Consider the following 26,813-nt stretch of genomic DNA (forward strand, 5'->3'; position numbering starts at 1 on the left):
TCTAGGGGGGTGAGAATGATATTACTGGCAATAACGCAGAGGATGTACACTGCCTCTGTGATATTGTTCTCAATATCCATGGGGATAGAACATTGTATGACTCCCAGTATGGCAGGTGGTGTACAATTTTTTTTGTACACCAGGTGAGGGGAGGATGATATTACTCCCAATATCGCAAGTGGTGTACAAACATTCTTTGATGCTTTTCCTACTCTTTACGGGTTGAGAGGATGATATTACTCCCAGTATCAAAGAAAGTGTACATGCCCCCTGTGATTTTGTTCCTAATATCCACGTTAAAAAAGAATGATATTGCCTTCAATACCGCAGGGGGTGGGGTGTACACTCCGCCTGTGATATTATTTCTAATATCAAGGGGAAGAGAGAATAATACTACTCCCAATAGTGCAAGGGGTGTACACACCTGGTAATATTGTTCCTAATATCCAGGGAAGGAGACGATGATATTTCTGGCCATATCGCAGGAAGTGTACACCCTCTTGTAATATTGTTTCTGATATTCAGTGGGGGAGAGGACAACATTGATCCCAATATCGCAGAAGGTATATAGACCCCTTGATATGGTTTTTAATGTACAGGGAAAAGATAATAATATTACGCCCAATATCCAGGGGCTGTAACCGCCCCCCCAACCGCTGTATATTGTTCCTAATAGGCAGCGTGGTAGAGGCTTATAATACTATCAATATCGCAGAAGGTGCACACACACCTGTGATATACTTCCTAATATCCAGGGGGAACGACGCTGCTATTACTTTCAATATCGCAGTGGGTGTACATCCCCCAGTGTGGTTTCGCTCCTAATATCCAGGGGAAAAAAGGATGATATTACTCACAATATCGCAGGGGGTGTACACTCCTTCTGTGATATGGTTCCTGATATCCAGGGGGTGAGTGGATGATTTTACTCTCAATAACGTGCGAACTGTACACCCACCCTGTGATTTTGTCCCTGATAACCACATGGGGAGAGGTGATATTACTCCCAATATTGCAAGGGGTGGACACCCGGCCAGTCATATTTTTTCTTATATCCAGGAAGGGAACAGATGGTATTACTACTAATATTGAAAGGATGTACAGAACGCATTTCATATTGCTCTTAATATCCAGGTTGAAAGAAGATAACATTACTTTTAATATAACAAGGGGGGTACACCCCACCTGTGATATGATTCTGAAATCTAGACGAAGAGAGAATGATATTACTTCCAATAATACACGGGGTGTACAATCACCTTTGATATTGTTCCTAATATCTAAAGGAAGAGATGATGATATTACTCCCAATACCGTAGAAGGTATACACCCTCCTGTGATATTGTTCCTAATAACTAGTGGGGGAGGGCAATGATATTACTTCAAATATCGCAGTGGCTTTACACCCCTTCCGTGATATTTCTCCTAATTTCCAAGGGGAGGAGTACGAAATTACTCTCAATATAGTATAGGGTGTACACCCAGGCTGTGATATTTCTACGAATATTCAGGGAAACACAGCATGATAGGACTCCAAATCTCGCAGAGTGTACAATATTTTGTAATATTGTTCCTAACATCTGGAGGTGGAGAGGATGATGTTAGTTTCAATATCGCAGGCTGTGTACACACACCCTGTGAAATTGTTTCTAATATCCAAGAGGGGAGCAATGCTATTAATCCACATACAGCAAGACAGTGAGGCACGCCCCGCCCTATGGGGAGTAATAGCACCTCCCTCTCTCTCCCTGGCTATTAGGATCCACATCGCAGGGGTGTGAGGCACCCCCCCGCCATATGGGGAGTAATAGCATCTCCCTCGCGCCCCGCTCCCAGACTACTACGATCCACTTCGCTGGGGAGTGAGGCACCCCCGGCGATACGGAGAGTAAGAGCACATCCCTCTCCCTCCCTGGCTGTTACGATCCACATCACAGGGGAGTGAGGCACCCTCCGCGATATAGGGAGTAATAGCACCCCTTTCTCCCCAGCTGGCTGTTACGATCCACATCGCAGGGGTGTGAGGCGGCTCCCGTGATATGGGGAGTAATAGTACCCGCTGTGCGTCCTGGCGGCTCCGGACCCAGCCCAAGCGCGGCGGGATCTCCATCCGTAGCCCTCTCCCCCAACCTCGCCCTCCCGAGGTCCTTGTCTAGTCTCAGCAGGCGACAAACGGACCCCAGGCGTCTGGCCCTCACCCAGGCAACTGCCCCGCGGTTTCTGGAGAGAGCGCTAAGCGGGAACGCCCGCTGGCAAGCAGATCCCGCCTCCTTCCCTGGCCGAGGAGCCGCCCCTCCGGGGTAGCTGCGCGCTGGGCGGCGCTCGGATCCCTTGGCAGCCGCAGGTGCCTTCCCAGCCCAGCCCAGCTCAGTCTAGCGCAGCCCAGCCCAGGCTGGCGCTCGCAGCCGCCGCCGCTTCCAGGCAGATAGGTGCCTTTCCTTGCTCCTTGCTCTTGGAGCTCTTCTCTTAGCCCCTGCTCCCTGGATGAAAGCATCGCTCCGAGCCTCATGCGAGGAATGAAGGAAGAATCGAGACTAGGTGAGTGGTGGTCTAGATTTAACAAATAATAACAATAAACCTACAAACTAAGGGTACTGATGGGAAGCTAGGAAGTGCAAGGAGAAGAGAAGACAAAGGCTGCTGATCAAGGTAACTCACAAAACTAAATGCAGGCTGGGACCAATTCTAGCTATTTTGTACTCCACCCAGGTTCCCCTGCCTGGCACTGACTCATGTGCAGAGCCAGACAGACTTCAATAAATATTTGCTGGGTTGAGACAAGTGAGTGGAGGTGTTTCTGCTTGTCCTCCAGCATCTAAACAAGCAAAACCTAGCTGCCTTTGACGATGGCTTCATCTCCACAAGGACTTTTTCCCCCGGGACTTAAAAAATGTAATGTGTATTCACACAACGGACTGCTATGCAGCACTTAAAAAGCTAAAATCAGAACTGTAGGGATCAGCATGCCTATACCTAGATTTCAGAAGTATGATGGTAGATAGACACAGCAAGATGCAAAATATATCCACTCTATCGCGCCATTTAGGTGACTTATTTTAAGACACTTGCCATGTTTGTAAAATCGTAGAACGGAGACTGTGAAATGTATCCGTGATTGTGGCTGTCTTTGGAAAGTGTGAAAGGGAAATCAATTGGACTTTAGGGTTAAAGTGGAAATAATATTTCCCTAAAATGTTTTAAAAATAAAAATGATGATATAAAGATGACCAAATATAAACAATTGTTAATTGAGTGCTATTGGGCATTTTTCATGTTTTTTTCCTGTATGAAATATTTCTTAAACTCTAAGACGTTCTGTTTTTCAAATGCAAACAAATAAGTTGTTTCTATCCACATTCGTGACGATGAAATCTAAAATGTTCAATCAAAAGTTGCAACTTTCTTGCATCGCCCCCTTTGTTTTCCAATCCTAGAAGACCACACCTCCTTATCTAGGGAGGCTTGGTGGTTAGAGAAGTTTACCTGTTGACAACCCCCAAATTACAGGCCAAAGATGAAAGGTTGGTATTAGGGAACTAGTTCCCAGTTAATCTGAAAATCAGCCAGGTCAAGGTAGACTCTGAAAACTCCCTGTGTTCCTGCAAGACAAATTTCTCTTCCTTTAACATTTCATATGCTTTGGATTTTCATTTTCATGGATGGTAGCTGCCCTCTTCACATCTCAAAATGATGCTTAGGTAACACTGCAGACTTAGTGCCAGCAGATCAGGAAGGGCTGGGGGTTTGGTAAAAGAGTCCTATAGCTCTATTGGGCTCTTCAGCAAAGTGGAAAGTATGTGTCTCTATTTTCCTGCCAGAGAGTGGTAGATTTCTTTCTGAATATGAAAAAAAAAAATCGAATTTGGTTATCCACATGGGACAGAAAATGAAAAATAATTTTAAACTGGATTGTGTATGTTAGGTGCAATGAACAAGATACTAAACGATCACTCAGTAGTTCCATCTGCTTCCATCTTCCCCAGACACACGCAAACATGGTTCCCTGTTTGCATATTATCTTCCCACTAAAAAATCACTGGGACCGTGGCGAACAAAATTGTCTGCACATCAGGATGATATTCTGAAACATGGAAAATTGCGATAATATTCCTTCCTCTTTCTCTTTCTGATTCGACAACTTGCAAGGTCAGTGCTTGGTATATCTTATGTTGCAGGATGATGGGCTACTTGAGAAAAACCTGAGGTGTGAAGATGTAAGAATGACAGGACTGGGGTGTGGTGTGAAAACTACATGTACTCAGGTTTTAAGCACAAAACAAAAGAGAATGTAGCCTCTGCCTGCAGTTAACAACTGCAATTCCTTAAAATTAATGTTCTCTTTAGGACCATTCATCTCTTTCTAGTGCCATCAGTGGTTCAGTCCTTACACTAACCCTCATTTGGATTATAAATGCAATAATAAAGCACAAGGCCGCCCCATTTGCTTTTCCCTAACTCACAATAAAACACTCACAATAAAAAGTGCATCCCACTTACTTCTTAACTCCCTTGTCCGCTGGAGTTAAACTCCTTTTGATTTTTTATCCTGGAGAAATGGTTGAGTTCTATCTTCCTGGGTCTCAATAATTCCTCTGAGCTTCCTTCAGCCACCTGTGACCACCTGCCCCTACCCACTCCCTCTCCCATACCATTTAATTGATTGCTTCCTAATTGCTGACTCTCTTTGCTCTCTATTTAATGATTCCTGTTAAAGTCCATAAGGCATTTTGCCAGCAGTTGGCTTTTAGCATGAAAACTAGCATTTCCTTAATGAGTCTGCCTTCCAAATGAAGCGTTTACTTACATTTTCCTAGTGGGAAAATGATCTTTTCTTCTACACTTGCTTAGGGGTTTCGTAAGTTCTTTTTCAATAACTCATCCTTAACACTTTCTCCAATTCTGCCTGTAATCGATATTCCCTTCACATGTAAAGAGCTCAGGAGGAAATCAGCTATTTTAAAAAATACGCAATAGGGAAATTCTGCTACCCTGAGAAATAGCAACAGCTAGCATTCATTCGTTGCATATGATGTGCTAGGCATTGTGCCAATTACCTTATATACATTGTCTCATTATCTGTAACCATGACCATATTTGTGCTAAGCATGAAATTTCCTTAAGCCAGATATCTGAGTAGAATTTTAAAATGTTATTTTGTACAAAATCTAGACCTTTACCCCATTTTGGGGGCAGATCTGAAGATCTGGGCTTATGTTTCCATGTGGTGACAATCTATTTGATCTGAGTGCAATTACTTTATTTGGATGGAGCCAAAGTCACCATTGTCTACCCAGTGCACTAATGTTAAATGCCCAGTCCGGCTCACTCATTCGCGTCATCTGCCTGGCTCCTATAGGGATCCCAGCTTGTCACTCCTGAGGTAGACACTGTTATTTCCCCCACTCTAGAGGTGAGAGGTTAGGTAACTGGGCCAAAGGCATTATCAGTGTCAGTTTTGGGACAGGAACACAGGATGCTGCCTCTCTTTACCATTATGTTTTAAAGTGCAGCAAAGCCATAAATATTTTTTTCAGGATTTTTTCTTGTTCACACATATCATTTAATTTGAGCCTCAGAGTGGCTAACAGTTTTGAGCACTTATGCTATGAAAATGTTTTGTGTACTGAGTCAAATGTATGCATATCGTACATTTATGTAACTCAATACATAGTTATATATAAATGTGATATAACATAACATACATATGATATAACAGAGTTATACATATATGTGTATTATTTAACTTAATATATAATGAGTTAAGTGTATGCTTATCACACATTTATGTAACTCAATACATTAAGAATTATATAATACAACACAGAGTTGATATATATAAATGTTATATATAAACATAATATATGTTGATATATATTAACAGTTATATAATACAACACAAAGAGTTAATAATATATAAATACAACACAAAGAGTTATACATGTGTGTATTATACATTTAACTTAATATATAATGAGTTAAATGTATGTCTATCACATTCAACTCTCCATTGAGGAAAGGACCATTATCTTCTCTAAGTTCAGAAGAAGGAAAAAGAGAAATATATTGAAATTCAGCAATTTGCTGGTGTGGTCAAGTCCAACCCAGAACTTGCTTCTTTTACATTGTAGTACCCTCCAGGGTATGCAGAAACAGATAGCTAGTGCATCTTTATGACTAAAAAAGAAAGTTTTTGTTGTTGATCACCCAGTAACAAGAAAGTATAAAATCAGCATATTTTCTTAACAATATTTTTATTTTATAGTTGTTGAATAAAGTATCACTGACTTCATTTTACACTTTCTACATACTTTGAAAAATATGTTGTTTTCCTCCCATTTTGTAAGTCTAGGTCAGCTGTTGATGAGCCATGCAGTGTGTTCTCCTGTCGCTTGATGTTTTCATTCTGAAATCATGGTTGGTTTTCAAACACAAAAGTTTTCACTACAGTGATACAGATGAGGTTTATGTTTCGGCCACAGTCTTATACTCAGGGTGCCTAGAGTATAGGATATTATTAGGATACTATTTCTTTTCCTGTCCTAGATATCCAACTAAGGCTTCAGGACATGTTTTGAGTGAAGATGGGTGTTTCTGCCAGGATAGTATAACTCAAGGATCCAGGTCTGGGCAGATTCAACCATGGGAGCCAACACTTCAAGCAAACCACCAGTGTTTGATGAAAATGAAGATGGTAAGAAATATGGGATAGTGGCATATAAAAAAAAATAGAATTTTGCAAAATTCAAGTATATGCTTCTAGTTTCATAAGTTAAGTATAAGCATTGTCTGTAGGGCCTTGAAGGAAAAAGGCAAAGCTGCGTGAGTAAGCCTGAGGACTTTGTAGGCTCATAGCTAGGTTTTACCTTCCACTTTCCATGGGACCTTTGGCAGCTTTCCTCATCTCCACTATACCAATGTCCTTTCTCCAAAATGAGCTGCAGTTTGGCATGTAGTGGATAATTAAATGATTTGTTTGTCCTCTGTGCTGTTCCTTGGCAGTTGAAGTTACCCCCATTGCTCATTGTTATAGAAAATATATTATCAACATGTACATAAATGATAACCGGTGCTCATAATATTATAGAACGAAGCTGTGCCTTCTGAATTTCCAACTACCAAGCTTTTGTGTACTAGACAAATCCCATAATACTACATCACAGAAAAAAGAATCAGTTTTATTGGAGAAAAGGGAAACTTTCCAGGCCAGACTCAGCAAGACAAGAGTAAAGGCATGAGTCCTCCTGATTCTCCCATCAGTAAGGCATGCTGGAACGGAGCAATGCCTCCTCATGTCCCCTTCTTCCCTATATGTTAAGTGTGAACAGTGTTGGCATATGCAGGTGGAAGCTGTTTACAGGTTGTCTGAGGGGAAAAAATGTCCCAAGCCCCAGGTAGTAAGTTGTCCAGACCTCTGAGAGGGAGCCCTTCTGAGTAATTCCCAGAGAGCTCTGCCAATTGGAACAGGGAGGAAAAGAATGGACTGAAATTCAGGAAATCTGACACCGGTCCTACTACCAGTTACTTGTTAGGCCCAAGCAGCTTATTTACTGACTCTATGTTCAATTTTGTTATAAATAAAGTGAGGAGATAAGTTCCTTCCAACTCAAGAAGTTTATCATTTTGAGATCCTAGGGTAACGTTGTGAATTCTGAAGAAGCTTCTAAATCATCAAGGGAAGTTTATCGGGTTAGAATGCAAGTTTGATTGCTGAAATGAAAACTACAAACAACAGCGGCTTAAGCCAAATGGACATGCTTATCTTTCTCATGAGACAATCTAGGCATAAGTAATCCAGGTGATGTGTGGTTCCAGCAGCTTAGGGACTCTGATGCCAACTACTTGCCTTTTTCCCTCTCTTCCCATTTCCAGAGTGGTCCCCTCAGGGTGGCTAACCAACCACACCAAATTCCAGCCAGTGAGAAAGGTGGAAAGTAGGGGGAGGTTATGCCCACCGATTTATAGGATTTGCTCTGACTTGTCACTTTTGTTCACTTGCACTTACCTAGATACAAGCAAGACTGGGAAATTTAGTTTGTTATCTTGGGTGGCCATGAACCTTCTAAAAATAAGGAGTTCTGTTTTATTACAAAAGAAAAGGAGAATGAGGAGTTTGTCATGATTGGGGACAACTATATCTGCTGTAGTTGGGGCAAACAATCTTAGTTCTGAATCATTGGATGGAAATACTTTTAAAAACAAAACATACGACTGATCAGGATGCCTTGTTTCCAGTTATTCACTCAGTTTGGAGGTCCATTCTTACTATTTCTACAGAATAGTTCATAGGAACTTTGAAATTATATAGTTGGAAAGGGGTCTTAAGAAATCTTTTTTTTTTCATGGCCATTTTTGTTGCCTTGCTTTAATTTATCAAATAGTAAAAGCAAAGATCTAGAGACTAATGATATTACTTAATTTTTCTGTCTCTAAAATGGAAAGACAAATAGACTTGCTTTTCACTTAGTTGGTTTCCTCTGCTTCCTCTGGACTCAGAGCTAATATTGTACATGAGTCTGGTCGTCAGAGAATAGGGTGGAAAAGAGAGACCAGCTGCATGCTTTTAACTTGCTGGGCTACATTTGAAGGTATTAGGATAGCATTATGATGAGAAAACAAAGAAATGCCTAACTCTTCCTTGATTCAGTCAGGTTTTCCTCTTGTGGGATGCCCAAGAAAGCTACATACCTAAAGAATTGTGACAACTGGGAAATAAGTTATCCCTTTTTAGTTACTTTAAAGGACTCTAGAAAAACTCGGTTGGAGGAGAGTTAGGAGACCAGACAGGTTTTTCTTAACACCCTCTAAGTCACCACCTTTTTGTTGCCTGGCTTCTCAGCCCAATGAGATGAACCCACTGCAGCACCCATAAAGGGAAGATATGAGCATGGCAACAAGTCTGTGCTTCCCAGAGGTGCTAGGCTCTCTGTTTACACAGACAGTTGCAAGGCAAAGGAAGTAGGAGGGCAAGTCCACCTACTATAAACCTGTCACTCTCTAGACATGAGGAATACAGGAGGAAATAAGTTGGTCCTTGCTCTATCATTGTGAACCCCATGTTCAGATGGTGAAAAGATGACAATAAACAGGTAAATAATACATAAACCAGATAACTTCACAGTGTGTTAAAGTGCCATGAAGAAAATGACTTCTAGTGATCTTACAGACAGTGACAGTGATGGTGAGGAGGCCACTTCAGATAGAGTGGTTGCGGTTGTCTTTCTAAAGAGGTGGCATTTGGGCCGAAGCCTGAAAGATGAGAAGAAGCCAGCTATGAAATGACATGAAAAGAATAGTTCAAGAACAGGAAAAACAAGTCCAAAATCCAAACAATGACAAAATTAGGATTGAATAGTTGCCTATATCTTAACATTCTCTCATGAGCACGAGTTCGCCAAAGAGACTGCATTTCTTGCCATGTTAACTGATTTCTTTAAAAGAGCATTGATTTTGGGAGAAAAAGTATGCCATTCTAGGGAATTTACTTTTCTTTAAAATTCAGTACATTTCTTAAAGTTCATTTGACTCTTCGCATAAATCTGGATTCAGCACAAGGTAAAATTGTATCTGATTGTCGTGAAGCTCCTGACCAAGAAAAAACAACCAAAAAGCACCGATGAACCAAACAACGTTAATGCCTATCTCATTTTTGATATCCATATTTTTATATATATAATGAAACTGGGCCAGTATGAAGGGCACTAAAATGAGCCAACTTAATTATTTTAAAAAAATATTGCTGAAAAGAATCCCAATATGTGATTTTTAAAAAGTGTTTAATATTTTCTTCGAACTATTTAATATTCCCAATATATAGATATGAGAAGAAAATTTAACCAATTTTCCCAAGTAATATTTCAAGAATTCTCTCTCATGGAAAAAGTGTTTTTGTTCACTTTGAAGGTAATTAAGGAGCAAGATAAGAGGTTATTGGATGTCCTTTGAGATAAGCTATTCTTGCCAGAATTCATCCTGATACTTGTATTTCATGTTGTTCCATCTGGTATCTTATCTTGAACACATCATTTTATTAGTTACTTATGTTGATCTTTATTCGGTGAAAACAAAGTAGAACATTTTCAGGCCGGGTGCGGTTGCTCACGCCCGTATTCCCAGCACTTCAGGAGGCCAAGGTGGGTGGATCACGAGGTCAAGAGATTGAAACCATCCTGGCCAACATGGTGAAACCCCGTCACTACTAAAAATACAAAAGAATTAGCTGGACATGTCAGTGCACGCCTGTAGTCCCAGCTACTCGGGAGGCTGAGGCAGGAGAATCACTTGAACCTGGGAGGTGGAGTTTGCAGTGAGCTGAGATTGCGCCACTGCACTCCAGCCTGGCGACAGAGCAAGACTCCGTCAAAAAAGAAAAAGGCTTGCTAATTTGATTATATAAGATATCTTTCATAAATCTCAAATTATACTATTTGAGTATAGTATAATTATATAGATCTCAAATTATACTATTGTTTGGTTTTGCAGTTTTGACTTTTATGTTTTAGGGCAAATCTAAGTCCTAATTACTTTTTTTTATTATTGTGGTAAAATACATGTAACAAAACGTACCATTTAATCATCTTAGAATATACAGTTTATGACATTAGCACATTCACATTATCATGCAACCATCACCACTATCCATCTTCAGAACATTTCTCTTCTCAAACTGAAACTTGGTACCTCTGAAACAATAACAACCACATTCCATCCCCTCCCCAGTCCCTGTTAACAACCATTTGACTTTATGTTTCTATGAATTTAACTACTCTATGTACCTCATATAAATGGAACATATAAGATTTGTTCTTTTGGTTCTGGCTTATTTCATTTAGCATATATTTTCAAGGTTCATCCATGTTGTAGCATGTGTCAAGATTCTCTTTCTTTTTAAGTCTGAGTCATATTCCATTGTATGGATATACAATATTTTGTTTATCTTTTCATCAGTTGACAATGATTGTCCTCACCTTTTGATTTTTGTGAATAAGGCTGCTATAAACATTGGTGTGCAAATATCTGTTCAAGTCCCTGTTTTCAATTCTTTTGGGTATATACCTAGAAGTGGAATCACTGGATCATATAATTCCTTGTTTGACTGCCTGAGGAACCATCATTCTCTCTTCTACCTAATTTTGCTCTGTGTTTTAGTAATGGGACACAGCCTGGCATGATGGGCTAGAGTATTGGAAAGGCATACACAGGTTCAAATCTCAGCTGTGCCACATGCCAGTAATCTACATGTTTCTATGACAAGAGTCAAAGGGGATATAGCCTGGTCAGCCATTATCAGACACTAGAGTCAATTTGACTAATTATATGGTGTTCTAAGGAAACTTGAGATACCACAAGAAAAGTCTGCAAACCTAAATAATTACTAATGAATTAATTGAGCAGGAACTTCTATTGTGAAACTTATGTAAACTTTGTAAGCCTCAGTTTCTTTATATGTAAAATGCAGGGAATAATTGGGCATACTTCATTAGGTCTTTGTGAGGATTTAATAAATAATGCAAATAAAACACTAAGCAAGGTATTTCATATAAAGTAACTACCCAATTAATGCTAATTAAGTGTTATTTACTAACATCAGAGTTTCCTAGTATGAACTCTTCCAAGTACTTTAAGTTCTAAGAGAAACAAAATTGATTAAATACAACTCTGTCGATGCCATGGTTGATTAGACCTATTCATGTTTCTATTGATTGGATTAACAGAATGGCAGATTTTATGGATTCTGTTAAAACCTATATAAAAACACTTTAAAAGAAGCCAAGTTATTGACTGCACAAAAACATAATCTCATCTGATATCTTTTTTATCCCCCCTGAGGTTATTGCATTTTTATTTAAGGCAAAATCAAGAACTAATTGGGATGAAAATAACTAAAGTTTTCTTTGTCTGATTTAAGTCCCAAACTGACTAATAAGTAATCCCATTTGATCAACAGATCCAGTGAAAACTGTCCCCCATTCTCAACTACTATATGGATATTCTGAGAAATAATTCATGATCCAGAAAAACATTTTTTGTTTTCTGAAATAAAAGAATAGGTGTGCAAGTGATATTTGTTTTTAATGCTTACAACCCTTTTTTAAAAAATCTACTTTATTTTCTCTATCTGAATGCAGTAGAGTTTTTTTTGTTTGGTTGGTTGGTATGGTTTTGCTTGTTTGTTTTATTTTAAACAATGAACATTTTAAAAGTCCAATTATTAAGGTTTTCAGGCTGATTTAGAAAAAAGAAATCTTTACAGGAGAGAGTGGACTTGTTTACAATTCAGAGTCTAGGCAACAAGAAAAAAATCTTGCAGTCATTATGAGTAATATATGTATCCAAGTTTATACAAAGAATGTAAAGTTGATAAAGTTGGCTTAGTTAAATCAAGAGACAACTTCTTCTAGAGTATTATAGCTAAGAAAATTTGGTCTTAAGTTTAAAAAGCTGCTCTAAAGAGTTCATCAATGCCCTGAGTTTGCAGAGAGTTCAATTATTGCATTACTCTTTGGACTTGCTGAAAGCTCAGTGTTCTACTTTTATTTGGCAACACTCATCTCCTAGGATATGTGGCTGTTTCCAGTTTTCCAGCATCTTCAGTGACAGAGGCAATGAGATCCTTTAAAATGTTGGGCCAAGAAATTTGGCCACAGATTTGCAATCCAAAAGAAATAGGAGGTTACTAAATTGATTCCAGCTATGAAGGACATTGAAAATTTCTTTTGTTATTTGAATGTCTGCATGGCCTATTTGCACTCATTTTAATAGGCAAATGAATTTCCAACTTTCCCTTACCAGTCTTGAGTAATGTTATCTTGTATTTATTATTTTGCAGTAGAATGGTTGGAAAAGTTAAAGGAAAATTTCTCTAGCAAGAATTGGCTTCTTAAAAAAATAAGTCATCTTGGACAACCTAACATTTAGTAAAGGCATTTGTCATAAATAACCTCAAGTCCAATTTATGGCAAGGGTTTTAATTTGTAAGGGCTTTATTTCTCCATACAAAGGGATTGGAGAAACAAACTAGAAAGCCAGAAAACAGACCACAAACACTGAGCTAGTGGTTCCAACTGAAGTGTTCCCTGAGCAGTGAGTTATGAATACTTGTTTAGGAGAATCAACTCAAACAAATTTAGGAAAGTCATATCCTGCCTTTAGAGCTTCCAGTGTTTGTTAGCATATTAAAGTCTCTGAAATGACCTACAATATTGAAATCTCAGTCTTCTGATATTTGTAATATTTATTTCAAAATGAAATAATTTTTGTGAAAAATATTTTAATGTCTATAGCTCATAATATTCTGTGGATCTCAGTTTGGGAAATGAAAGGTTATAATCATATCTACTCTTTCTGTTGGAAACATCTCTCCATTGATTTTTCCTGCTGGTTTAATGGCAACAAATTTTTACATGTAAAATATTTGTAATGTGATTTATATGAAAAAATGTAATGTTCCTATTACATGATCAAAAGTGGTTATGCTCCTCTGTAAGTTTTCCTTACAAGTTTTTATGTTGCATAATTTATATCTATTTGGTTTAATGAGTAAAACACAAGATAGCTCCGTTTAATTCTGGGATGTTGGATGTTTCTAGTTAAAACACAAGTTGGATCTGATGAAAATTCACTGCTTCTTTATTATTTTTTAAAACTCCAGAACACGTTAGTTAAAGAGGGTCTTCTGAACAAATTCTTGTGAAGTAGTTGCTGATTATTAAGTAACACTCATGCTACCCTAACTTTTTATACTATCCAAAGCTATAGACATTTTTAATTTTCAACTTGCAACTACCTAGGTTGAAAAATTAAATCTGCAAGCCAGTTTCATTGTTCAGACAATTTGGTTATCACTTCAAGCCTACTGTCTTCAAAGAAAATGGGAGTGAAGGTCTTCAGGGGAGCTGACTTCTGCTGTATGGCCTTGCAAATGTCAACTCAACTAGAGTGACCAGTGTTGGCCCTCAATTCACTAACTCAGGTCCCATGAAATATACAGGGATTTCTACTATGCATTAGTATGTGACCATTCATGGAAGTTTCATTTGGAAACACAGACATTAAAAAGCCAGTCATGGAATAATATTCTTGCTAAAACAGGACATTGGCAAAAAGGACTTGAAAACTTATGGCTATAGATTTTGAATCCAATAGCCTTGCATAGACTTTTCTGTTTCCTCCTAAACTATGTTTTCTGTCCTTTCTGGAGGTATATTTATAGTAAAATAAGTAAGATTAACCTTGTTTTACACTTGAGTAACCTATACCTTTGATTATTTATGAGAATGACTTAAAGCAGAGTTGGCAACTTTTTCTGTGATGGGCCAGATACTAAATATTTTACACTTTCCAAGTAATACAGTCTCTGTCACAACTACTCAACTCTGCCATTGTAGCATAAAAGCAGCCTTAGACAATGCAGAAACAAACGAATATGGCTTTGTTCCAATAAAACTTTATTTATGGACACCAAAATGTGAATTTCAAAAATATTTTTCACATGTGATCAAATATTATTCTTTTGAATTTTTTCCAATCAATAAAAAGTGTAAAAATCGGCCGGTCATGGTGGCTCATGCCTGTAATCCCAGCACTTTGGGAGGCCAAGGTGCGCGGCTCACCTGAGGTCAGGAGCTCGAGACCAGCCTGACCAACATGGAGAAAACCTGTCTGTATTAAAAATACAAAATTAGCTGGGCCTGGTGGCACATGCCTGTAATCCCAGCTACTTGGGAGGCTGAGGCAGGAGAATCACTTGAACCTGGGAGGCAGAGGTTGCGGTGAGCCCAAATCATGCCTTTGCACTCCAGCCTGGGCAACAAGAGCAAAATTCCATCCCCCCCCGCAAAAAAAGGTGTAAAAACCATTCTTAGTTCATGAGCTATACAAAAAGAGATAGAGAATTAGATTTGGCCTGTGGGCCATATTGTGCTGACTCCTGCTCTAAGCATCTTGCGACATTTCTTCATATGCCCTAGGAGATTTCTGATATCCCCTTATAATACCCTGGCCTTACACTGAGACTACAATCTGTTCTTTGCAGATGCTTAATAAATTCATTCTTCCCTGTCATTCAGTTGATCTGTGTGAACCAGTGGAAATACTTGGGCCAATAAATCTAGTGTGTTTGAGGGCAAAATACGCTATTTTTGTAGGATATACTATTTAATGGCCACAAAACCTAAATTCAATTACATGGTTATAACCTGTAATGCATTTGAAATATGACTAGGCAGAATTTGCTTCCTACTAAAGATATTTATTCAATTGAAGAGCATCCAACAGTTGATGCTGATCCCCCATCCTGCCCCACTGTTCTACTTTGCAATTTGTTTGAATGAAATTGTCAATGTATTTCTGACTTCTGAGCAAATCCATGAATTGGGGTCCAGCAACAGGAAAAGAAGCTCTTGCTGCCCATTGCTTGGTTTGGCACCAGGAATGGATACATCCCTTACTTCCTGGGGCACCGTGTTTTATAAAAGGGAAGTGCTGACAGTGCAAACAGCTGCCATCAATTGGCCTTGGAGGCTGCTTCCCTGGAGAAGCTCCAATTATATTCTTAAAGGACCCCATCAAGCTCTTCAAGTGTTAGTGGCAACCATTTGCTGCCAACCATTTGAAATGATGAAGGGCTGGTGAGCCGGTTAAGTGACTTTTTTTTTTTTTTTTTATTAGTGGATCCTAAGTGATAGGCTCTAGAGCTGATGTTCGACCTTAACTAATGTCATGGCATCAGAGGGCTACAGATTAAATCAGTGGTTCCCGGTCACTCTCTGTAGACAAGTAGCAACTAAGACAAAGCTTTTCTTAGTCTATGGTGGAAGAGAAAAATTAGGGCAATGTAATAAGCATCCCACAAACTTATTAAAACTATTAAAAATTTAATTTTAAGATTATGTCGCTTTTTGTATGTGTGTGTGCTTAGTATTTATGGATTGTGGAAATAGAATTTTTTTTTCATAGTGAGAACCTAGGTAAGTGACTTACCTCTCTGATCCCCCATTTTCTCATATGTAGAAGGGGGCTAATAATAGTATGTCTCATATAGTTTTTGTGAGAATAAAAAACTTTGCCAGGTAAAATGCTTAGCTACTGACTGGCACACAGTAATTGCTCAATAAATGTTAGCTGTTACTGCTATCATTATATAATCATCATGGTTTCCAATGCCTTTACTTGGCAAATAAAAAACAAAAGTCACCTGATATTGATTTCCCTTTTCTTCCCTATTTTTTTTGGGGGGGCAGGAGGCAGAGACTGAATTTTCTGATCTGTGAAATCCAAATTTGTAATTGTAATTTTCCATAAGTGCTATGTAGAGAACTCACTTAAGTTGCTGGGATGAAAAAAAATCACAAGTGGCCTACTGTGCTGGGTGCAATGGTTCATGCCTGCAATCCCAGCACTTTGGGAGGCCGAGGTGGGCAGATCGCCTGAGGTCAGGAATTCAAGACCAGCATGGCCAACATGGTGAAGCCTTGTCTCTACTAAAAATACAAAAATTAGCCTGGCATGGTGGTGGGCGCCTGTAATCCCAGCTACTCAGAAGGCTGAGGTAGGAGAATCCCTTGAACCCAGGAGGTGGAGGATTCAGTGAGCCGAGATCTACTGCACTCCAACCTGGGCGACAGAGTAAGACTCCATCTCGAAAAAAAAGTGGCCTCATCTTCATTTCAGTGAAAGATGATAGTGTCCGGACTCACAGTGTGGCAGTGCAGATGGAAAGCTGAGAGTTTATTCAACATTTATTTTAAATATAAAATAATTAGGTGTTACTGATGGCTTGAATGTGGGGTGAGATGGAAAGAACAAAATCAAGGATAAATCCTAGGTTTTTGCTTGAGTAGTTATGTGGATGACTGTGACATTTTACTAAGATGGAGACGCGTGGAGGGGAGGGGTTTGGGACCTGCTCACAGGCAGTCTAGAGTTCACTTTTGGATGCATACAGTGATTATGGGACAGCTAAATGATGGTACCAAGTAGGAGCTGGAATGGAGTATCCAGCAATGAGTGGAAACATCTGGGATGGAGACAGAAAGACATGGGTATTAATTCTACGGGGATGGCAAAGCCTGCTCTGAGAGACAGTGTGGAGACAAAGGAGAAGAGGAATCCTAATATTTAGAAAACACAAAGAGGAAAGCAATCTAGCTATGGAAAGTGGAAGGAAAGAGATAGTTGATCATCCAGTTCAACACTACTCTTGTTGTAGTTCACTTATGTTGAATGCTCCTGTGTGACTAAGTAAGTGAGAAAAATCTATGGGAGTATGCAACATTCAGGATGTTGGTATTCACAAAAGCAGTTTAGTGGAGTGTGGAGGCCTGAGCCAGACTATAATGAGTTAGGAGTAGATGGAAGGTAAGAATGCAGATACAGCAAGTATAGACAAGCTTCAAGAAGTTTGGTCTAAAAGGAAGCAGAGAAATAAACAAACAGATGATGCCTAATATAATTCAGCTAAATATAATATAATGGATTTTTTAAAGATGAGGTACTAGAGCATGTAATATACATCTATTAAATTGGGTGGCCAGGAACCAGGACTGGCTTCATCAGTACAGACCAGGCTAGACACACAGGGCCTTATACCCAGAAGGACATCACGTTTGGGTTTTAATGCTCTGCAGTTGCTGTCTCCAAATTTTGACTGTCTCTTAGGCTCTCACCAACCCCTACCTCCATATCCAGATATTGAGTACCTCAGAGAGTTTGATTTGGAAGCAAATGATGTGAAAATGTACTTTACTATCCAGTAACATTCTTGTTAGGGAATGTTGGCAGAGACTGTCAAACAACTATAATGCATTTTATTATTTGATCAGTCTACAATTTAAACACAGCAGGACTGGACAGAGGCACAGGAAGATTAAGCCACTGACCTTAAGTCAGAGAGTCATATGGGTAGATCTGGAATCTTGATCTAAAATGAATCCCATTTATTTCAGTTATAGCTATGTTCCCAGGATGGCCAACCAGAATGCATATATAAAATTTCAAAAACAAACATTGGGAATTGCTCTTCAGCAAGAATACATCAAACATCCATTATGTGCCTAACTCTAAATCTTACTTTCAGAGAGCTAAAAATAATTTCATTTCACAGTGACGTTCATCTTCGCTTCTGCTGTAACTCACATGCATACGCCTTAGACCACATTATTTAGTATCAGGGGTTCCATCCAGGGCACCTTTTCTTCCCTGGAGTTAATCATCCAGTTCAGCACCACTCTAGAGCTTTTCTTAGCTTCTTCTACCCATTTGGAGTCTAAGGACAACAATTTTAATGTCCTTTATCCATGTATTTAACAATCCATTATAAGCCAGGTGAAGTGGATCACACCTTTAATCCCAGCACTTTGGGAGGCTGAGGCTGGTGGATCGCTGGAGCCCAGGAGTTCATGACCAGCCTGGGCAATATGGTGAGACTTCATCTCTACCAAAAAAATTTTTTTTAATTAGTTGGGTATGGTGGCGGGAGATAAAGGTTACAGTGAGCTGTAATTGCACCACTGCATACTAGCCTGGGCAACAGAGTGAGACTCTATCTCACCAAAAACAAAAACAATTTATTTCATCATCATTGTCATTGCTCACTCTTCAACCTTTTTTAGGTCAGCTTAATTAATATGATACCTTGTGGGATAATTTTTATGTATTTTTATAAAATATTGAAGTTTTTGCCACTTTGATAACTTCTTCATTTTCTGTCCAGAGTATAACATACCAGGGAAAAGGCTCTAAAATAAGGCTTGCGGTATTAAAAAGATCTTCTGTTTAAGTCTTATGTTCCTAATCAATAACTAGAATTGGCCTGATTGCTTTCCTCAGTGGGTTTTCTGGTAGTCCCGATATGATATCGAGACTGTCATATAGTCCTGATATGATATCGAGACTGTCATATAGTCCTGAAATATCCTATCATTAGCATTTGTGGTGGTATCTGATATAAAGGTAGATGAACTTCATTGCAGCTATTCTTAGGAAATACGTATTTAAATGCATAGTTAAAAGCAAGATTTACAATTATAGAAGAAATGCATGTGAGTTGTAGAAAACTCATAAAATAAAAATCTAGAAGAATTACTCATCATGCCTCAGCCCAGCGATAACCATTGCTAATATTTTTTACTGTTTTCATTTGCAACCCCTATCTGCATTCTAGTAGCCCTCATCCCTCCTACCCACTATGGTTTTTTTTTTTTTTTTTTTTTTTTTGCCATATTTCTTGTTTAAATTTACTTAATTATTTGTTAATTGTGTTTTTCCTCTCAGTAGAAAGTAAACTCCATGAGGGCCAGGGATTTTTGCTATTTTGTTCACTTTTGTATCCTTAGCACCTACTTTGTTGATTAAGTGAATGCATTAATGATCTATTTTTGATCTGTGTATGTGTATAAAAGACATTTGATGTATCTGGGATGATATTCAATATACTTTTGTATCCTCGTTTTCACTCATACCATAGGTAGTTTATGTCAATTCCTTGAAATTTGTTGATTTTGTTGACTAATTTAGCAGTTGTACAATTCTAAAACATAAATATACTATAATTCACTTAAATATACACACCGTTTTAAACATACTTAAATGTAAAAATACAGTTGAATTCTCTTAGATTGCAATTTTGTAAGTTTTGATAATCCTTTGATCCTGAAAAAAAATTTGTGGCATGAAGGAAGAGATGAGTATTTCTTTTGGAGGGTTTAAACCATCTCTACAATTAATAACATCTAAAGCAGCTTGGTTGGTTTATTCAGGTAGGATTAATTTTTGGTATGAATATTATTTAAAAAACAAATATAGTCACTTGAATTGCTGTGGAGGTTTCTGTACTATTTACTCAAAGCTGGCTCTTCTTTTCTTCATTTTTTATTGTGGAAATATATATATATAACAGAAAATTTACCATTTTAACTATTTTTAAGTGTTTAATTCATTAAGTACATTCATAATGTTGTACAACTATCACCACCATCCCTCTCTAGAACTTTTTCTTCTTCCCATACAGAGACACTGTACTTATTAACAAGATCTCTTCAATTCCCCCTACCCTCTGCCTCTAATAACTCTATTCTTCTTTCTGTCTCTACGAATTTGACTCCTCTAGGTACCTCATGTAAGAGGAATCCTATTCTATCTGGTGTATTTCACTTAGCATAATATTTTCAAGGTTCATTCATGTTGTAGCATATATCAGAACTTCCTTTTATTACTTACATATTCCATATACCACTTTTTGTTTCTCCATTTATCTGCTGTTGGACACTTCAGTTGTTTCTACCTTTAGACTATTGTGAATACTGCTGCTGTGAATATTGGTGTACAAGAATTTAAGTTCCTGCTTTTAATATTTTGGGTGTGAATTTAGGAGTGGAATTGCTCAAAACTCTTAACATTTAACTATTAAAGGCATTTATGATTTATGTGGGACTGCATTTAGCTTTTTTTTTGGAGATAGGGTCTCACTCTGTCACCTAGGCTGGAGTGCAGTGGCGTGATCTCAGCTCACCGCAACCTCCACCTCCCGGGTTCAAGTGATTCTCTCACCTCAGCCTCCTGAGTAGCTGGGATTATAGGTACGCACTACCACGCCTGGCTAATTTTTGCATTTTTTTGGTAGAGATTGGGGGTTCACCATGTTGACCAGGCTGGTCTTGAACTCCTGACCTCAAGTGATCCACCCACCTCAACTTCTCAAGGTGCTAGGATTACAGGCATGAGCCACCACATCCGGCCTGCATTTATCCTTTCATGATGGTGAAAAATAATGTTTGTACTCCCTTCAGAATAATTTCAGGAAGGATCCCTGGAGTCAGCTAACGATTAGAGTCAGGACTGTGCCTTAGTTGATGGCCTATAGCACTACTGAACATGGCAGAGCTTTTGCTTACCCATACTGGAGGAGTGAGTGCTCAGAAGACAAATGTATATCATTTTATTTTCATTCAAAATGTACTGATAGCAAAGAATTTCAATGGCTGGCAGATTCAGTTAAGGACAGAAATAATTCACACTAGAAATACTTTTGCTTGGTCTCCCTCCTCCAAGTGCTAAGCACGGCACAAGTAGATACCATGGAATTCTAGAACCCTCTCTTCATAGATCTTAAAAACTACTCTCTTTCCCTGCTTGATCACTTTCTCAAATCTGTGTCTGTGTACAAATTTTCCTTCTCTTATAAGGACACCAGTCATACCGAATTCAGGGCCCACTCTACTCCATTTTGATACTGTACCATCTTAACTGAACATGTTATATCTGCAACAACCCCATTCCCAAATAAATTTCACATTCTGACATACCAGGGGTTAGGACTTAAACCTATGTTTTTGGGAGACACCTTTGGTTTGACTGTTGCTTCAGCTCTTAGCAGCTCTATGAGCTGGTACATATTCTCTTCAAGTCTTAGTGTTTCACTTGTATTTTGGGGCTAATAAGGATTATACGAAATAATACAGGTTAAATGGCTAGCACTTTGCTTCACATACTAATGGCTCCAAAGAGCTTTATTATTAGGTTTCTGAATGTTATATGTACAGTTTCAGTGCTGCAAAAGGAATAGCACTCGAATATAAAATTTACTTTTTAATTCTCAGCAAGGCAAGGTATTTCTATATAGAAGGGTGCACCCTTACAGATGGAACAATGGTGAGCGCACACTTGGACAAGGGAGGGGGAGGGGTTCTTACCCCTGACGCACGTGGCCCCTGCTGCTGTGTGGTTCCCCTGTTGGCTAGGGTTAGACTGCACAGGCTAAACTAATTCTGATTGGCTAATTTAAAGAGAATGACAGGGTGAGTGCTTTGGCGGAGTCGGGGCAAAGCAGGTAGCAGGTAAGGGGACCGAGTTAGGGTGGAGCAGGTGATCAGAATGAGTCAGGGTGGAGTAGGTAATCGAAAAGGTTGCTTTACTGAGGAAGTTTAAAAGTAGAAGGCAGGCCAGGCGCGGTGGCTCACGCCTGTAATCCCGGCACTTTGGGAGGCCAAGGTGGGCAGATCACGAGGTCAGGAGATCCAGACCATCCTGGCTAACACAGTGAAACCCCCGTCTCTACTAAACATACAAAAAAATTAGCTGAGTGTGGTGGCGGGCACCTGTAGTCCCAGCTACTTGGGAGGCTGAGGCAGGACAATAACGTGAACCCTGGACACGGAGCTTGCAGTGAGCTGAGATCATGCCATTGCACTCCAGCCTGGGCGACGGAGCGAGATTCCCCCTCAAAAAAAAAAAAGTGGAAGGCAAAGAATTGAACATACTGACATATTAATTATTTGAAAAGAAATTTAGAACCCCTATCTAACAAACTCTCCTTACAGCTCTTTTCAAACTTTTTTTTAGCATGTCATGGCTTAGTTGTTTTGCTTCATTTTCCAAAAGAAGCTTTTCTGGAGAAGGTGGAGGTTAGTCAAGGGAGGTTTCAGTAAGTGCCATTTTTATGAGCCTCTGCATCTACTTATGAATGCACGGTATGACACAGCACCTGACAAGAATAAGTACACCTATTACCACTGCAAGGGAAGTAAGAATTGAGGCTATTATTCCTCTTCATTTACCGAACTACTTTTCTAGCTGTCTTATAAAGGAGTCATTTACCCCTGAGTTGCTGGCTAACTTATTGGATACAGCACTCAGACCATGCAATGCGTTTCGAATAATTCCATTAGGGGCAGTGTTGTTTGGGATGAAGGTGCAACAATGAATTTTTATTATGATGCAAACTCCCCCTCTTTCTGCTAATATCATGTCTAAGGCTATTTTATTTTCCCAAGCCATCTGGATAGCAGCCCCTAATTGTTCAGCTATTCCTTTAACAGCATCTCTAGTGTAGTTAATAAATTACTGTTGGTTGTAGATGTAGTTTATTCAATCTACATTTTTATTAATTGTCACCCACCAAAATATTGACTCAAACCCTGCAGCTATTTGATTTCGGGCTTTAAATTGATCTGGTATTCCCCATGGGACTCTAATTGTGTCTAAATAGACGTGAGAGTCGAAAGACCCATAAGGGGCTTCTCTTGCTTTATGATGTCTTATTTTTCCTTCCTTTGGTTGATGAAATGCCAGGGTGAAAGGGATAGCCAATTGGACAAAAGCACAAGTGCCACTCCAGTTATTTGGCAGAGTGTCCAGTAAAGGTCCACCACAATACCACCACACATCCGCTCGGGGATGAACAAGGGCTGACTGATTGATAAGCTCTTGAAAATTCTTAAGCTCACTGCATCCCTTCAGGTCTCGAAGGAACGCTGGGTTTCCTCCCTGTTGTGAGAGAGACGAAGTGAACTTAGTGTTGGGAGATGGAAGCTGGATGGCCCTTGGGGGCTGACCTGCAGGGCACCAGACTTTGGGATACAGCAGAGAGAGAGCTTGGAATGACTTATTACTCCAGGCTGTAGAATCCTGGAAAAGAGCTACCAAGCAGCCCATGCCCGGTACCACCCTAGTGGAAAGGGGACAATCTGGAATATTTGATCCATTTTAACTTTAGTAGAGACAGTGGTTTCTCCATGTTGGTCAGGCTGGTCTCGAACTCCCAACTTCAGGTGATCTGCCTGCCTCGGCCTCCCAAAGTGCTGGGATTACAGGTGCGAGCCACCGAGCCCGGCCTGTTTTAAGTCTTTAATTTTTATGAAAGCTATCTTGGTCTTGTTGTTAGATGGAGGAGGAGCAATTGTTCCGCTGTGAGAGGTTTTGGAAGAAGGCTCAGAGGAAGGTGCAGGTGGTAGGGATCAAAGAAACACATTTTAAATAATCTAATAGGGTTTGTTCCTGAAACCTCAGCCCTTATAACATAAAACTGGCTTCCAGAAGGGGACCGGCTTAGAAAAGGGGAAGAATTTTGAGGATTTGAGATAATAACCTGCATAGAATTACACTGGTTTAGCTGACAGTTGGGGGGAGGGCTGTCTCTTTAGTAAAATGAATGTATGGTTTTAGGAAATTACAAAAACTGGTTGGGGCAATCCATTCTTGCTCTTTAGTGGTCCACAGAACATTGGACCAACTACTGCATAGAAGCTCTATGTCGGGGGTGGGGCAGGGGGTAAGACTCTGGGTTGACACTGGGGTCTTTATCGAAATCTCCCTGGATTAAATGGTCCCAATTCACTAATGCCCAGTCTGAGGCGAGTCAGGAGGCACAGAGGTAATTTTTTCTGAAGTACAGAGCTGTCTTTGACTTGGCAAGTCCCCACAGGGTATAACAAGGCAAGCATTAAATGCAATAGTTTGAGGAAAATTGACTTGGTTATGTTAATAACTAGATGGTCAGCAATAGAGAGAGTAAAGAGTAATAGAATAGATGAAAGGAGTTAAATTTTTCTTAGCCTTAGATAATAGGGTTTTCCCCTGGGACTGTGGCCCATGACTCTGGAGGGGGCGGCGCTTTCTTGATTCAGGTGTGATGAGTCCATCCCCTTTCTGCTGTGTGAACAGCAGTCTTGGTGGTTAGCAGCACAAGGTAGGGTCCTTCCCAGGCTGGCTCGAGTTTTCCTTCTTTCCACCCTTTGATGAGAACGTGATCTCAGGCTGGTGCTGGTTTACCGGAAATTCTAGGGTTGGTTCCTGTGCTAAAAGACTTTTAGTTTTGAGGCAAAGGAAAGTGGAAGATAAACCAAGTATATAATTTCTTTTCTTTTTTTTTTTTTTTGAGACAGAGTCTCGCTCTGTGGCCCAGGCTGGAGTGCAGTGGCTGGATCTCAGCTCACTGCAAGCTCCGCCTCCCGGGTTTACGCCATTCTCCTGCCTCAGCCTCCCGAGTAGCTGGGACTACAGGTAACCACCACCTCGCCCAGCTAGTTTTTTGTATTTTTTAGTAGAGACGGGGTTTCACCACATTAGCCAGGATGGTCTCGATCTCCTGGCCTCGTGATCCACCCGTCTCGGCCTCCCAAAGTGCTGGGATTACAGGCTTGAGCCACCGCGCCTGGCCTAAGTATATAATTTCTAAGAAATTGACCTTTTGTTTTAAATGTGGGGACGTCAGCATTGGACTTTATAGTCCTTGGTGCCTTTTTACTGAGAAATTTCCTTCAGCACCTATTTTTATTAGTTTTTAGACCAAAGAAGGCCAAACACCATTTTATATTTAACAATGCTTCCTGTATGATTTTTATACCACATAAGCTAAATTTCACCTTTATATTAGCATGTTATTAATGTTAAACTGAATTTTAATAAAACCTTCTAGACATATTTATCCAATTTTTAATGTCTGACCATAAGGTAAGGTTTTTATAGACTCTTTTTAACCTTTTATAATTTTTGATAAAGAGCAGGTTAGTATTTTAAGAAAAACCTGTTGTGCTTTCATTTTAATGTCCAGTTCACAGAAAAACTGGATGATACCCCTTAAACTTTAGCCAGTATGTTTACACACAGAATTTCCTTTACAATGAACATTTCAAAACTTGCTTAAACTTTTAAAACAAAATACTTATTTATTTTTAACCTTTTAATGTAGGTAAAAATCCACATTCTCATGCCTTCTTATAATCCTTTTACAAAAGGTATATTTTACTTTCCTATACACCTTGCACATAAACTATTTCTTCAATAGCTTTACATTCAGGAGGCTTAATTACTTTTAAATTATGCAACATTTCTTGCGTAAATTCCCTTTTATAATTTTTTTTTTCCTTCACAACTTTCACAGACAATTCTTCGACATGCCTCAACTTTCTGACTTGTTGCAAACATCCGTTTCTTTAAACAACCAATTTATTTTAGGACAAGAATTTACTGTATAACATTCTTTTTACATAAATTCTTTTTTTTTTTCTTTTTTTTTTTTTTGGATAACCATTCTTCTCCAAAGAGAACTTCCTTCATGTCTGTGGACTAGACTGCCTAAGGCCACAAGATTAGAAGTTAGGATAATACATGTTACACTGTTAACTTTTAGCAAACTTTTGTTGAAAACCTTCTAAGTTTAGGATTTCAATTATTCTTTGCTATTAATAATTCCTTGTTTAGTCAAAATGAACTTAGAATTGGTATAGATGGATTTTTTTTTTAATTCCATAAGTACTTTAAGGCTTGGCTGAGTGCAAACAGCTCTCACATTTGAGCAGACCAATTATTAGGCAGTTTTCCTAACTCTGCTTCTATAAGTGTTTCCTTATCAATTCCTGAATACCCATTGTCTTTTTCCCTCAATCACGTGGGAGGAACCATCTATCATCCTGTCCTGAAGGGAGTTCCTCCTAGGTCTGGTCGGACCTTTGTATGGTAATTAAGATTTAGATCCCCTGTTAGGAGACCTGCTGGGTTAAGGGAATTTTCAGTGGTTAATGTTAAATCATCTTTTTCTAACAGAATAGCCCCATACTTTAAGAATTTTGAGTTAGTAAGCTACCTTTTCACTTTTTTTTTTTTTTTTTTTTTGGACTTAGGATAGTTCTGAACTGGTGAGGTGTGCTGACAATGAGGTTTCCTCTACAAGTTACTTTTCTACTTCCTTCTGTTAGCAAAGCAGTTGCTGCTACAGATTGAATGTATTTGGGCCATCTGCGGGTTACTGGGTTAAGGTTTGTTCATAGGAAGGCTACTGGTGGTCAGTGGCCTCAGTGCTTTCGGGCTATTCCCTTGTTTACACTTACAACAAGGTGGTATTGGAGTGTTACAAGGTCACCAAGAAGACCTTCAATTATCAATTATAGGTCTTAAATTTACCCTGGTTTTAAAGGAATAGGGTGCACTGTTTTTTCTTTACTACTTCTCTCTCTTTCCCTCTCTTTCTGTCTCTCTCTTCCTGACTCCCTCTTTGTAGCTCTGCCTCTCTCTCTCTGCCTCCCTTTCTCTCTCTGCCTCTC

At 39.2% G+C, this 26,813-nt stretch overlaps 1 protein-coding gene and 1 long non-coding RNA gene across 4 annotated transcripts in view; one reads left to right on the plus strand and one right to left on the minus strand.

The window, feature by feature from the left end:
* Positions 1–2,275, minus strand: part of LOC123574051 (uncharacterized) — a 35,921-nt gene extending 33,646 nt beyond the window's left edge. Inside the window, exon 1 of the long non-coding RNA XR_006698884.2 lies at positions 2,057–2,275. This is a non-coding gene — a long non-coding RNA (uncharacterized lncRNA). The remainder of the gene's footprint in view (positions 1–2,056) is intronic.
* Positions 2,276–2,369: 94 nt separating this feature from the next.
* Positions 2,370–26,813, plus strand: part of STK32A (serine/threonine kinase 32A) — a 151,812-nt gene continuing 127,368 nt past the window's right edge. For all 3 annotated transcript variants that reach the window (XM_073994543.1, XM_005558160.5, XM_015452097.4), the window contains exons 1-2: positions 2,370–2,538; positions 6,544–6,691. Coding sequence is in view for 2 of the 3 variants with exons in the window: in XM_005558160.5 (XP_005558217.1) it covers positions 6,640–6,691 (52 nt within the window). In the remaining variant the exon portion in view is untranslated. The remainder of the gene's footprint in view (positions 2,539–6,543; positions 6,692–26,813) is intronic.

The sequence above is a fragment of the Macaca fascicularis genome, chromosome 6 (genome assembly GCF_037993035.2).
Source record: "Macaca fascicularis isolate 582-1 chromosome 6, T2T-MFA8v1.1".
Lineage (NCBI taxonomy): Eukaryota > Metazoa > Chordata > Mammalia > Primates > Cercopithecidae > Macaca > Macaca fascicularis.